Source organism: Anarhichas minor, unplaced genomic scaffold, assembly GCF_050575085.1.
Source record: "Anarhichas minor isolate MPS153535 unplaced genomic scaffold, ASM5057508v1 ptg000040l, whole genome shotgun sequence".
NCBI lineage: Eukaryota > Metazoa > Chordata > Actinopteri > Perciformes > Anarhichadidae > Anarhichas > Anarhichas minor.
In genome coordinates, this window is record NW_027466486.1 from 16,057,301 (window position 1) to 16,072,424 (window position 15,124).

At 44.0% G+C, this 15,124-nt stretch overlaps 1 protein-coding gene across 7 annotated transcripts in view; it reads left to right on the forward strand.

Annotated features, from left to right (window-relative positions):
• The window catches only part of ralgapa1 (Ral GTPase activating protein catalytic subunit alpha 1), a 64,577-nt gene that overhangs the window by 30,913 nt on the left and 18,540 nt on the right, over positions 1 to 15,124 (forward strand). For all 7 annotated transcript variants that reach the window (XR_012958996.1, XM_076107505.1, XM_076107506.1 and 4 more), the window contains 5 exons: positions 4,090 to 4,161; positions 4,687 to 4,810; positions 5,128 to 5,283; positions 8,549 to 8,707; positions 10,807 to 10,934. Coding sequence is in view for 6 of the 7 variants with exons in the window: in XM_076107505.1 (XP_075963620.1) it covers positions 4,090 to 4,161; positions 4,687 to 4,810; positions 5,128 to 5,283; positions 8,549 to 8,707; positions 10,807 to 10,934 (639 nt within the window). In the remaining variant the exon portion in view is untranslated. The remainder of the gene's footprint in view (positions 1 to 4,089; positions 4,162 to 4,686; positions 4,811 to 5,127; positions 5,284 to 8,548; positions 8,708 to 10,806; positions 10,935 to 15,124) is intronic.

Here is a 15,124-nt window from a genome sequence, read left to right on the forward strand (position 1 = left end):
ATCACATCTCTGATATTTTTGTAAATATCTTTCTTGACAGTTTTGTATGAATAAGCACATTTGTAGCATTTGGTTCAAAATCACACCTGTTATATTTTTGTAAAAATGATCACTTCTAACATTTTTTATGAAATCATTAACTGTCATATCTTCAAATCATGTCTCGTTTGTACTAACCACTTTTGTAACATTTTTGAACAAATCATGATCAACAAATCAACTCTGTCCCATGTTTATACAAATCATCAGTTATGAATATCCTGTGTTGTTTGGCTTTGGAGCGGATGCCATTTATGATCTTCACGACAGGAGTCATCACATGATCAAAGCCGGTTACTTTTGTACATAGCGCCTGCTGGTGAATGATGCAGTGGTAATGTAGACATTTTGGGAAGTCTGGGTCACCTTTACATTGCGCAATGAAGTCTGCATGCCGGCCCATCATCGCGGGAGCCCCGTTTGTTGTCACCGACACCATTTCTAATGGTACCTTTTTCTCCGCGAAGAAACTAGTAACCAGTCTCGTCTATAACCGAGGGGGGATCCAACCCTCCGAGGCGCGCGAGTATCTTCGGGCGCCCGCGTTCAAACCTCTAGTCTGGGCCTTTTCGGTCGGATTGCGTTGCCTCGCCTTTACCCCCGCCACCCCTGAGTTGTTGCCCCGCGGACTGTTCCGAGGATTTACAGACCTGACGACGGGTGCGCTCGCGGCGCGCGTCCGGCGCCAACGGGAAGCGCCCACCATTCAGAACCTGAAAACCCAGTGCGGTGCGGCGGCCTCTTCCTGGCTGTCCGCCGTGCGCCTCTGGGTCCCGACTCTCTTATGACGAAATATTGTCATTTTAAAATCAACATTCATGCAAGCGTTTTTGATTAAAAATGAACAGCAACTAAAATGTTTAAACGGAGCTCGTGATTAATACTATTTTTAGAACATGCCTTGCGGGCGACTCACGTGGTCCCTGCGGGCGACCAGGTGCCCGTGTTGGCTACCTCTGCTTTAAACTAAGACTAATAAAAGTGAAAAGACACATTTATGCATGAGAAGGAAAGAGAAAAGGTTTTCTACTAAGAGGCTGTTTTTCAGGTTGCTGTAATACATGTGTGCATGAAGTCTTTCAGAATGTTTTGTCTCCCCTAGAACAAGCCACATGCCCTTTGAATGCAAATGACACAAAAAGTGTTTTGTGCTAATTAGACTCTGCGTTTTCCCACTCACATGGCACACCATTTCATCTTCTCAATGACTCTGGGCAAAAATACATAATGTCAAGGTATCACTTTAAATGTATCTGGCCGGCTAATGGACCCTCGTCGCTCTTTATACTTCATCCAGGGAATTGCACCGTCTGCATTCAGCCTGCACAATGGACTTCTTAACACACTGCGAGTGTGTGCGTGTGTGTGTGTTTTTGTGTGTTGAAGAGAGTGTGATAATGAGTATAGTACTCTATTGATCAAACTCAACCCATTTGGAGTTAGAATAAAAGACAGTAGTTGAAGAAGGGAATGATGGTGGGAGAAGTGGTAAATCAGAAAACAGGGTGAATAAAGGATGAAGAGCGAAAATATTATTAAAATTTAAAAAAGCCCAAATAAGGGAGCGAATACGGAAGAGAATGAGAAAATAAGGAGGCAAAAGAAGCTTGGATGTTGGACGGGGAAAGAGGATAGACTGATGAGAAAAATAAGAGGAGATTGTCTAATCATCGGTTATTTACCACTTATGTCTCTCCAGGTATTCATATGGAACATCACGGACTCTAAGATACTGACAGTCACCCGTGTGCGTGCGTGCATGTGTCCCCTTTTATGCTTTTCCCCATAATCCAGGGTGTAAATGGAGTCTTTGAGAGCAGAGAATGAGGCCATTACCAAGTATCAGTTTAATAAAGAGCAAATTGCTCTCGCTCTTGCTCTCTATCTCTTTATCTCCTGCTCTTTCACTCTTTTTCTTTTTTTTTGAAAAGAATGACATGTCATTATCAGTCCACTCTTGAGTCTCCCTGCTCAAGTCTTGGGTTTTTGTATCAGCGATGCGGAGGTTGGTGGCTGGGACATTTTGAACCCTGAACTTGTTAGTTGGCATAAAAGGCTTTTGTTCTATTCAAGAATAGGGCCCTGTCCTTTCCTACCTGGAGCCTTTTCTAAGTGGTGATGACACAAGCTGTGGTCAGCACGAGATGCTGTTGCTTTTGCTCATTTTTTTTCAAAGTAATAATTGTACGCAGTAATCTTATGTTTTGTGAGTTGAGGCGCCAGTATACAAACAGAAGTGCTTAGCAGATGGTCAAACGGCGTCTGAGTTAGTTACAGAAATATAAATGGTGCCTGAAGAGCTACATCTTACAGCTTTGATGCTTAAAGGGAGAGTTCACCCCAAAATGAAAAATTCATATTTTTCCTCTTACCTGTGGTGCTTTTATCAATCTCTAATCGACCTTCTCTCGAATGTAATAGAACGTGAGAGGTTTGTGTTCATAGCTTAAGGCTTACCGATAACTGCTGAAACTAAATGTTTACCTCTCGTCCGTGGGTAGATATACGCTTCCTTCTGCACGGTGTTGACGCTGGCGGATGTAGTTCAGTAGAAGGAAAATAGTTCCTACATGAACACGGTGTGTGGATTATCTTGAGTAACTGTGAAGTAAATGAGTTCTGGAGAGAGACGTTGCTGTTTTCCAAATGTATTTATTTTTATTTTTGAGCACCCAAACCGAGTGCCATAGAGTTCCATGTAAAGACATCTCTACGGCTGCTACCTCCAACACTGAGCAACTCATACCAAAACTATCGAGACTAATACATATCACTACAGGTAGTCAGTTCAATTTATTATGGAACGAAAGAATGTTAGCATCTGTGGAGAGGACAGATTCTAAATTTATCATGTTGGAGGTTTTGAAAATTTCAAAATGGAACAAGCAGGCTAACTATAATTTACTTACATTCAAGCTTCTTGTTTTAATCCTTCTCATGCTGATGTAGGCAAAGTTCTACAATCATGTGACTGTGACTGAGTCAAACCAGTCTTCAGTGTCTTGAAATCTGACATGAGGGAACTTCTTTTTTTTTTTTTTTTGGTAAAAATCTGTGATTGGGAACTGATGTTTTGATAGTTTACTTTTCATTTAAAAATACTCAGAAAGCTGAAACGTCATGTCTTTGTATGTGGCTTTGAATGAATTCTTGCTGGTATTCTGCTCTCTTTCACTAGAAGTCCTGCCAGCTCCTCTTATTTAGTTGGCACGGGATTTTTTGTTGTTGTTGTTTTTTGTTTTTTTGCTAGGAAACGGTGACAAAAACAAGCAACCAGCCAATTAAGGGAGACGGCGGTGGTAGCCCGTTAATGGTAGAGAGGCACAAAAAATGTAATCTACCTTATCAAATGCCCACGTGGTTTAACACATGTGGGAAAAACACACAGAGCACCAAAAACCAGGACAGCAGAGCACAGGAGCTGCATCCGGACCAACTTGTTATTGTCATTGTGGTTATTTGCATTAAAAACACACAATCCTAATGATGATGAAATAAATGATTGTATTTCTTTGATTACACTGGTAGTTTTAATGATGTATTATAAGCTGCTTAGAGCTAGTGTTGGAAAGTCAAACGGGTCGTAATTGTCTCTCTAATATCTATTCTATATTGCCGTGAAAACATCTCCATCAAACAAAACCAAACTCCGTGCTGTCGGCAGAGCAGCCGGGTCACTGCCGTAGAGAAGTTGTTCCAAATGTTGCTATACTGTTTGATAAATAAGATCTATGTTTAATATATAGAAATATGGCTTTAGTGTTGCTGTTTTCTCTGTCTTTGTTTTTGTAATTTTTTGTTGTCAGTTGTTTGTGGATGTTTTATCGCCATCGTAGAGCCTGTCAGCCTGTTAGCGTGAGTGCCGTATAAATACTGGTGTGGTTTCCATTTCCCAGCATTCTGGCCTGATGAAGATCCAAGTAGGATCAAAACGTTGTCATTGTTAAACTTTAGTGCAGGCTTCACCTCTTCCTCCAGAGAGGCAGGTTTAACTGTTACTTTGGATATTTATTTATTTATTTAACCTGTGCATGTATCTGTGTCTTACAGGAGTAACTTCCATTTGTTGAGGAAGAATGAGAAGTTACTGAGAGAGCTGAAGAACCTGGACTCACGGCAGTGGTGAGAAAATATTACAACACTTCCATATTACACTTCCAGCATTCCCCACTCCCTCCCTCTTTTTGATCTTTCTATTCAGGTTGTAGTTAGTTACTACAAAAAAAAAAGTTTTCACCTGCCAAAAGTTATAAAAAAATATGCTGGCAAAACGCTTATTCCTTCACTTTCTTTCTCAAAAAAGTAACTTAGAAAGATTATCTTGGCAAACACGGGAGAGAAAACTATTTAGATCCAACTTAGAAAATGGATCGGCCAAATTTTGAATAGCTCTGAGGTTCATCAGCGGTTATGCTACGCCCCATTTGATCCTTCTGCAAACCATGAGTTGCATCCCCTTCCATAGTGGATTCATTACATCACGACCCCTCGTTGCTTTCTGTGAGGGTAAACTCAGAAACAAACAGAAGCATGAAGGGGGAAGTACTTCGATCAAACCTCAGTAACTCAGCCACTCAAATAAATGTGGGATCTGTTTTTCAGTAGTCGACGCGTTGGTCATTATTGTTTTCTCTCACTCTCTTCTAGCCGCGAGACTCATAAGATAGCAGTATTTTATGTGGCGGAGGGCCAAGAGGACAAACACTCCATACTAACCAACACAACGGGCAGCCAGGCTTACGAAGACTTCGTCTCTGGACTCGGCTGGGAGGTAAGAACACGTTTACTCTCATAAATGTTCGTTTGCCTTCCTCATACATACAAATTGTTTTGTAGGTCCGATGGTTAAAATAAACGGAAATCAATGCAGGCAGATTATATTTGTTTGTGTGTTGAATGAAGAAGAAATGTAGGAATGGATTCAACACAAAACGTTCCGCAAAGCAGCTGTAGCCTTTTATCTTTATTTACTGTTTAAGAGTTAGAGGAGACTGAAGCTAGTCAGATGTATTATTCTATTCCAGTAAAAGGTTATAAAGGGAGATGTTGTTCATGTCCCTGCTCGTCATGGCTTTGTTTGTCCCTCAGGTGGACCTCACCACTCACTGTGGCTTCATGGGAGGTCTCCAGAGGAATCGCAGCACAGGCCAGACCACGCCTTACTACGCCACCTCCACCACCGAGGTCATCTACCACGTCTCCACCCGCATGCCCCACGACCAGGACCACAACCTCACCAAGAAGGTAACACCCACACACCTATCTGACTGGTGACAGCAAGAGTCTCCATTGTTCACTCTCTTCCGTCCAGCCAATGGAATGCCACCTTATTTCCTGCTTGTCGCCGGGTGAATTCACACACTCTTGACTTTTCAAAATGCTCTGGTTTGCTTGACAGCTGGATGGAAACGTACTTTCTCTCTCTCAAGCACTCATCTGTCTGTCCCATTATCTACTGTGTTGACCTCTCTCACTGTATCTGTGTGGTGAGAGAGAAGGCGTAATTAGTAATAATAAGCATACTTATTGTTGTTGCTCTAATTTCATTTAATGAGGGGAGATGTGCAGTGAGAGGAGAGGAGGAGAAAAATAATCCTCTATACTCGTTCCCTTTTGATGCCTTCTTCTTTTCCTCCTTCCCAATCTCTTTTTATTTGCCTGGAATGGCATTGCAAATGAACATAGGTCGCTGCACACACACACACCTGTATCTGTTAATGTCAGTGTTTCAAACGCACACCAATGTTTCCAATAATTCTTAGTAGCAATCATGTCTGTGTTTGTGCGTGGTGTGGGCTCGTATCAGTTTCTAGGCAGGCAGGTTTAGTGTGTGTGTGTGTGTGTGTGTGTGTGTGTGTGTGTGTGTGTGTGTGTGTGTGTGTGTGTGTGTGTGTGTGTGTGTGTGTGTGTGTGTGTGTGTGTGTGTGTGTGTGTGTGTGTGTGTGTGTGTGTGTGTGTGTGTGTGTGTGTGTGTGTGTGTGTGTGTGTGTGCGTGCGTGCACACCTGTCAACCCTCAGGCATCGGGGCGCTCTGCACATGGCCATAATGTCCCTTTAATCAGATCATACTTCCTGCTTCTTGGCCTATCACGTCGCTGCAGGCTCCTGATTGGATTATCAGCGCCTGGTCCGACACCATCCGTCTCCCTGATCAGCTGATGGCCCCATCAAACACGCATATTCTCATACACGCACGCACACACCGCAAACCTGTTTAACTTGACACAAACACGCATCCGCTAAGGGCTTTATTCACATCAGTCGGCGCAAATGACCGCACGACTATAAATTTGTGTTAACGTTGGAAAAACAGAAGCGCTTACACGCACGCACACTGGGAGCGAGCACACGCAGACACGCACACGGGGAGCGAGCACACGCAGACACGCACACGGGGAGCGAGCACACGCAGACACGCACACGGGGAGCGAGCACACACACGCAGGCTCACAAACGCATGCACTCACAGTTTGACGAATGTGTCCACAAAAGAGGTTAAACTGATAGACATACACATGTCCATACTGGCAGGTATTTATCAGCCGTCCTCCTGCCTTACACACACACACACATACACATACACACACACACACACACACACACTCTCTCTCTCTCACTGCAGTGGGATTTTAGTCCATCGCAGGGCGTTTGTCCAGCTCTCACTCTTTGCTGTGTGTTCTGCTCCCTCTCATACCGCATCTGCTTGAAACATGATTAAAGGATTACAGCTGCATTACACCAACTGATTGCGGCGTCAGAGATGACATCACTCTGATTCCGTCGTTGAAATATTTTTTCTAAGAATAGTGATGAGAGAATCACCTCAGACATTAAGACTCCACATTGCCTTGTTAAACCGTGCCACCTTGTTCTTCTGATTGAAGGTCATAACTCTAAACTCATGGCGGAGCTCTTCAGGTCACTTCCAATCATGGAGAACAACTTAAGTCGCACACACAGTAACTCGACTTGGACTCCAGCTCAAAGACCTGACACTTGACTTGGACTTGCAAAACAATGAATTGTGAGCATCTCTGATTCAACCTCAAGCTTATGAGTGAGGTGTGTGTGTGTGTGTGTGTGTATAAATAAAAATACATTTCATAAAGCTGTGCATCCTGATACCAGGGCTCTAACTTCACTGCCGCCCAAAACCGTCCTGAAATACAAATTAAACTAAAACCTAAATGACTCAATAGAAATTATTTTCATAATTAGAAGTGATGTGACAGTGGAAATGATAAATTAGCTCACATTTTATACAAATATTTGTTACACATACATATTCATGGGTTTATTCATATCACATTCATTCAATTCATAAATCAACTGTTTTTTTATTATAATATCTTCAAACTTGTGTTTATTTAATTTGTCAGCATTGTGGGTGTGCACAGGTGAGACAGAGAGAGAAAGAGACCGTGTAGCTTTTCTCCTTCTTTGTCTTCATCTGTTCGTTTTGCCGGGTAGGTGACGCTTTTGGGGCACCATTGTAACTGCCTGACAGCCGCGGTCCACCTTCTGGCTGTGTGTGTGTACGTGTGTGTGTGTGACAGAGTGCTTTTGCACTCAGAATTGTGTACTGTCTCGCTATTCTACATCGTCGGAGGTTAATGTTATGGTTTAGTCCCAGTATTTTTATTCTTACGCTACATATTCCTTCCGTCCCAAAATGTATTTTGTATCGTCCCTGATTAAAAAAAAAAAAATAATAATTCCATTCCCCGGACAACCGGATGTGCTTCAGTTGGAGCTCTGCTGACACACTGTCCGATGAAATGTGAACAGCTTTTGGGGTTAACTGATCCCAAATCGTTCTTTCCGAAATCTTGATAGGAGACAAAATACGTAACTGATTTTATTCAAATAAACATTTCAAAAGAAATGTATTCGTCTCAACGCCAAGGCCAACAGCGGCAGACGTGTGTGTGTGTGTGTGTGTGTGTGTGTGTGTGTGTGTGTGTGTGTGTGTGTGTGTGTGTGTGTGTGTGTGTGTGTGTGTGTGTGTGTGTGTGTGTGTGTGTGTGTGTGTGTGTGTGTGTGTGTGTGTGTGTGTGTGTGTGTGTGTGTGTGTGTGTGTGTGTGTTGGCAGGCGTCAAGGTTAATGACAGAGCTGTCATCAGCCCTGACTGTGGCCCACAGAGTGAAAGTGAAACCCCGCACACAACACAGAGAATGGCACAGCATCAGACTTGATCCCATCCGTCTTCCAGCCCATACTCCATCTTATCGGAGCTTCACTCGGTCTTTATGTCCACTCTCCATCTTCAAACACTCGCTCCATCACCCCCAGGGCCAACGATAGCACGTACACGCACAAAATCAAAAGCCTTGGGTTTATGATGGATACTGTCTATCTAGCTCATAGTCCGAGACTGTGTGTGTGTGTGTGTGTGGTTGAAATTGACTATGTTTGTGTTGTTTATGCTTCAAGAAAAAAGAAAAAAAAGTGAGATGTTGATTCCATTTTGCTTCTAGTATTCATTTCTCTTGTCTGTTCGTCCTCCAGCTTAGACACCTGGGTAATGACGAGGTCCACATTGTTTGGTCGGAACATTCCAGAGACTACCGGCGAGGGATCATCCCCACGGAGTTTGGAGACGTGCTGATCATCATCTACCCCATGAAGAACCACATGTACTCCATTCACATACTCAAAAAACCAGAGGTAAAAATAACAGCGTTCAGAATTTGGATACTGGACTCAAACGGCCAGCTGTCAATACTTTGTTCAATTATCTGTGTTTCGGTGTTCCCCAGAATCCTTTTGTTATTGGGTGAAAATGCCTCTGAAACAGCAAGATTCCTTTATTAAAACCCAGGATGAGAAATCAGTCTCCCTCTGGGCTAATCAGTAACAACTACACATATCAACTGTGGAGATGTGTAATTGTTGTGTTACCTCTTGGCCAATCAGTGTCATTTTTGCCATCATAGTGGCACGGCTCTATGGATGGCACGACTGGAACTGTGAGATGGCTTTTGGTGAAACTTGGTACAAACATTCATGGTCTCCAGAGGTTAAGCCCTATGGATTTCTATGGAATTTGGTACACACATTCACCTCCCCTTTAGAATTTGGTGATTCTTTAAAGTTACCATCTCGACGGTCTCTGTTTCGTTCTCTTTGGCGGCACCTATGGCGATGAGCGGTAATTGCAGGTGTGGTTTTGGATCTCACTCTAAAGAGATCCAGACGGTCTCGCTTTTTCCCGGAATGTCTCCACAGACATCCAGGTAATAATACTGCAAATGCCCAATCCCCATTGTGTTACCTCATTCAGCGATAATGACTTAATAGGAATGTCAGTTTTAGTTAATTTTGCTTTCGATTGCGCAACACCCATTTACCGGTAACTAACAGGTTAATTCTTAAGAGAAGAAAAACACATAATGACATGAAATACAAGAAGCACATTCCTTATACTCTGGTGCACTATTCTGCTCATTCTGAAGAGCTATATCCATTCAATTTGAATGTTTTGTGTTGTAAATTATATTTGTTCGATAAAGTTTGATTGATTGTTTCTATAAAGGCCGATCAGTGGAGCCGATGACACATAGATCCTGAATCAAAATGTTTACAATACAAATTCTTATGCTCTATTGCCTGTCCTTCAATTCCCTGGGGCCGCAGTGCTCGCAGCGGTGCGTTGTCAGTGGTTAACGTTTTACAGCCCTAGACTTGACAGACATTTATCTAAATGAACATCTTTGATGATACACTTACATTCTTCATTCAAGTCACAATTTGAATTTGTCCAATACTGAAGCGTATGCGCACATACCTGCAAAACTAATGACATGTCCTTCAGCCTCAGCTGTTATAATTGCTAAACATCAGCATGTTAGCATGCTAACATTAGCATTTAGCTCAGGGCACAGCCTCACAGAGCTGCTAGCGTGGCTGTAGACTCTTAAGTGCACGATGGTCAAAAGCCAGTTATTGGGGCCACTATGTGCAATAAACAGAAGGAACAGCTGTAGAGAGACCAATCAAGTCATCCAAATTAAAAGTTTACAGTCACAGCGCATCATGTCACACTTTAACACAGATTATCGTGGATATTATATCGATGTTTGAGCCGTTATATTTTATGGGTATGGAGTTGGGTAGGAATAAAATAGTGAATGTGCACAGTGTTTTGGTACATAATTGTATGTTTCCTACCAGACAACCCAGATATGCCTCCAGATTGACTAACAATCCTTGAGAGAGTCTTGACCTGAGTCTTGCTGCTCAGGTTAATGTATCAGTCTAAAACACACAGACATTAATACCACAGCACTGATAGCCTAATCCTATTTCAAACGAGACTTAACGCAATAAAATGCTGCTTTTTTTCCCTTCTGTATGACATAGATACCGCAGCACTAATAACATAACCTCATTCTGCTTCATTCATTCTACAAAGCAAAAAATATTGAATTATCTTGAATCCAAAAACAAGTTAGACGAGATATTCTCTGTGTCGTCGTCCTGAAAGCACTGTATCCCGTCACAGAGTGCACGGCTCGGGGACCTGCTCCACAAGTAAATTCAATAAGAAGTCTGGCATTATTCTCTTTGGTGGATTCCACAAGCAAAGTATGGAATTAAATTTGACTTACTCAAACCCCAGTGGCTCCAAGAGATTATTCTGTTTCATAAATATATCTGGAATCGTACGTCTTTGAGAGGCTTCCATGGACAGTGGATTCATTATTAACTATAAAATGTATTTCTGCTTTAATGCCTGTTTTCACTCCCTGTCTCGGTGTCTGCAGGTGCCATTCTTCGGCCCACTGTTTGACGGTGCCATAGTGGACATGAACATTTTGCCCACCATGGTCAGAGCCACAGCCATCAATGCCAGTCGAGCCCTCAAATCCCTCATTCCCCTCTACCAGAACTTGTATCCTTTTCAAAGCCCTGCTCAGAGTCTGCAAAAACAGGACCAGAAGCCAAAGGTAGCTCGTTTTCTGTTCATTGCCTTCGCTTCCATCTCCGTGCCAACGCCTCACGGTCGGCTCTTTAAAAGTGAGTTGTTGGCAGCAGACTCAGCTGAGCTTCTCAAAACTAGTTTGAATGTAACTTCGCCATTGTGCTGGCCGCTGAAATCCTTGCACATCTGCGCGTGAGCGAGAATGTCGCTGCTCGCTCAGCTCGAGTGTTAAGAATAGCAAATCGATGTCCAGCGGTGTTTGGCTTTCAGGGTATAAGTGCTACTGTGATAGAGCTGTGTTTAGTCGGCTCTGAAGTGCCATATATCAAGTGTGTGTGCAGGAGAGAAAGAGGAACAGACAGACAGGGGTGCGCAAGTGTGTGTGTGTGTGTGTGCGCGAGTGTGTGTGTGCTTGCCGTCCGCCCGCTTGATCCGATGCGATGGTAGTTGTGGTTGGAACAAGCCCCGGCGGTCGATACTTATCGATGACTCTCCTCTTTAACGCTGCTTCTAAATGAGGGGGGCTTTGCTCTCTGGTCTCGAACGCAGACATGCACACACACACACACACACACACACACACACACACGTCCACGCTTACACACACACTCTTCTGTCTCACAAACACGGACAGTCGATTACACTCGCACGGACGCGAGCTCCTCGGACGCACAGCAGTGCAAGTCCATCCACATACAGACATGCAGATGCATGCAGTGTCTGTTAAGAACACACACACACACACCATTGTGAAGTGACACTGTCCCCTGTTGAGGCGAGCTGAGCTACCGACTGATCATTGGAATTTCTTCTAAGCAGCACTTGAATCAATTTGATTCCCTAATGATACTTTCTTCCTGTCTGCCTGTTCTTTTCTTCTTTCCCCGTCATTTCTGCTCCTCATTTTCAAATACAATCATGTGCACGTGTACAGTATAAACATAACAGGGACCCAGTCATAAAAAAACACATTTGAGAAAGGGGTGAGCAGGGAAAAGAGGAGACAGACGGTAAATAAAGAGCAGAAACTTTTATTGCATTTTAAGTCTGGATTGAACTGGTCTTGAAAATATAATACAAAAAAGTGCTAGCAGCTCGTACTAGCAGCTCGTACTAGCAGCCCGTGCTACCCGACAGCCGGAGTGACAGCTGCTTACAAAGAGTGATACCAATGCCAATACCATAACAGTCTGAGGAGCATCTTTTATGCGTGGCATCCGGAAGGGCAAGGCCTTTTGAAAGAGAGCGGTGAGGTGGTGAGGCCTCTCCAGTCAAGGTAGCCATGCAGTGACGGCTATAATAGCCCAGGCTAACTTTAAGAGACACACTGTGGATGAACAGGAAAGAACTTGCTGGCCTACAAGCCATAATAAAGCCACAAAAACGCTTCCCTCAGCACAAAGACACACTCAAAAGAGGATGTGCAGATGCAAAGATAGAAATGTCCGCTCCACTAATTTGTTTTTATTATGACCCCACTATATCAAACTTTATCCACTCCAATCTAAAGTTCTGAACAGTGTCGCGTTTTGCTTACCCGTGTCTTTTACCCTTGACTCTCTCTTTTTTCTGTCATTACTTCCTTTGTACCTGGTCTTAATTTGCCTTTTTGTGTCCTGCCTCCTCCCTCTTCTCTCTCTTTGTCCCTAATTACTTTGCCTTCCATCCATTTCTCCCGTCCCTCCTTCGCTGTCTCTCTTTACTCGCCTCTCGTCCTTCGTCTCTACGTTCTCTTTCTCCCGCCTTTGTCCAACTTTCTCCCCGCTCTAACTTTCTCTCAACCCTCCCTCCCCTTTCTCCTGCCCTTCTTCTCCCTCCCCCTCTCCTCAGAGAGGTAATGTAAGTGGTGGAGGTGACGCTAGGTAGAAGGGGCGCGGAGAGATGTGGGGGGACGGGGACGGGGGTGTTGAAGAAGCCATTTTGCTCTGCCCCGTCCGCCCAGCGAGACGGAGAGATAGTTAGGCTCAGTGTGGGGCTGTGGCTCGTAGCTAACACCCCCAGACCCCATTGTGTTTGTATGTATGTATGTGTGTGTGTGCGCGCGCACCTTCTCACATGTTAGACTGTCTCAGTTTTTGTGTGCTTTTTGTGAGACTTCAGCGATTTGGTGTGAGCCATGTAGACATCTATACAACCGTGTGCATTTCCTACATTTTTTTGTCTGAGGCTACGTGTGCATCCATATACCTACCGTGTGTGTATATGTCTTTGTATGTGTGTATCACGCACACGTGCCCGATGACACGTGTGTCGCACGCCTGTTCCGAGGCGTCTGTGTCTGGTGCGTATTGATTGGTAGTAGCAGCAGGTCGATGTCCCTGACAGGCTGAATTACAGTAATCAGTCATTATTGACTCCCCATCTCTCCGCTACACACACGTCTCTCGCTCTCTTCTGTCTCTCTTGTCCCGCAGCTCTGCCTAAACATCCCTCTACATCTTGTTGTGCTGTAATTTTTTTTTCTGCCGCTGTCTTGTATCACTCTGTCCCCCCTGCCAGGATTTTCTCTGTCTCGCTCCCTAATTCTGTCCCTGCGTTTCCTCTCTTGCCTCTCTTAAGTCCCTTATCTCAGTGCATCTCTGTTTCTCCTTCTATCTCTGTCACGTTCGCCTGTTTTTCCTCTTTCTCAGATTTCTTGACTTCACTCATGGTCATCCACTTGACTGCTAAATCTCATCGTCCCGAAACTACGAGAAACTCTGACATCTTGACGTAATCGCAATCCTTAACAATTTCGGTTCAACTCGACGGATGTCGAGGACGACGCGTCTTTTATCTCGGTCTCCTCGGAGACCAAAACTACGTGAAAGGTTTCCCAAAAGAAACACGTTTGAATACAAGTACGGGGAGGCCTGGTTGGTAAATTGATACATGGGACGTGTTGTGAGAATGCACAAACTCTAAATTCAGAGTGCTTTGTTAGTCTAGTGCCAAATCCACTGAATTTAAACGACAATAAAGTGACACAGGCACGGGGGAGCAGCCTGATGGAGATAGGCGGACGTACCGTACACGAGGGTTTGATGCCCTTGTGTGCCCCTCAAGTTCTGCATCAAGCAGCGTTTGTGTGATTGTGAGTGCTGCACTGTGACATCGAGTCTCCTCACAGAGGGGCTGACGCACAGAGGCGAATGGGGGGTGGGGGGGGTGGGAAGAAGGCTGGCAGGGCTAAGTGTGTCAGTGGTTAACTGGCATTTTTCTCTTCTGTCTTTTTTCTGTCTATCTCTGTCTGTCTTCCCACCTCCCTCTCTCTGTCTCATGGCCCTCGGGGCGGTCCATCTGCCTTCTCTCTCTCCCTCTCTCTCTCTGATCTTTCATTCACCATGACCACAGCCATCCAGCAGCACACACACACACACACACACACACACACACACACACACACACACACACTCACACACACACTCGACACAGAGTGCCAGGCTGCTAGGGCAGCTGTGTGTAGGCACAGCTCTATCTCACATATCAGCTCATTGCAGCAAGAAAAGCAGTCCAAGACTCCCCGACAAACACAAACACACACACACACATACATACAGTCCTTCTCCATATAGGGCCTCACCATGTAGTTAAACACAATACACACCAGGTTTTAAAAGTGCTCGACCCTCTGATGAGCAGCAGTAAATCTTTGTTCCTCCTGTCGGCCCACCACAGTGGAATCTGAACTCCTGAGGAGAAGAGATGAACGTCAGGAGCAGACTGCTGAGCGGTGTAATGGTGTCACCACTCCTTAAAAGGATGGTTCTGTTTAGTTTTTTTTTGAAGTGGGGTTGTTTGGGGTACTTATCGGTACACTGTGTATTACCTCCAGTGGATGGCTAACGGCACGTCCCCCACAGTTTGGAGAAGCAGACGGGAGTGCTGGCACAGAAGTAATGCGATGTACTGCTGTGGAAATCATAAGTAAAGGAAGTATTGAGCCACGGCCTGAAGAATTTAGAATATAGAATCTTAAAGCACAGTTGAGAACATAATGGGCTATTTATAGGAAGTAAATGATAATTAATATTTTTTATTTTTCTAAATTGGACCACAATAATTAGTTGATTGGAGTTGGTCCTTAATACTGCAGAGAATACGTTTTTATATTCATGTAAATAAAAATGAACTTACAAAGCTACTTCTCACCACCTTAAAGTTGAATCGTAATTTTCATG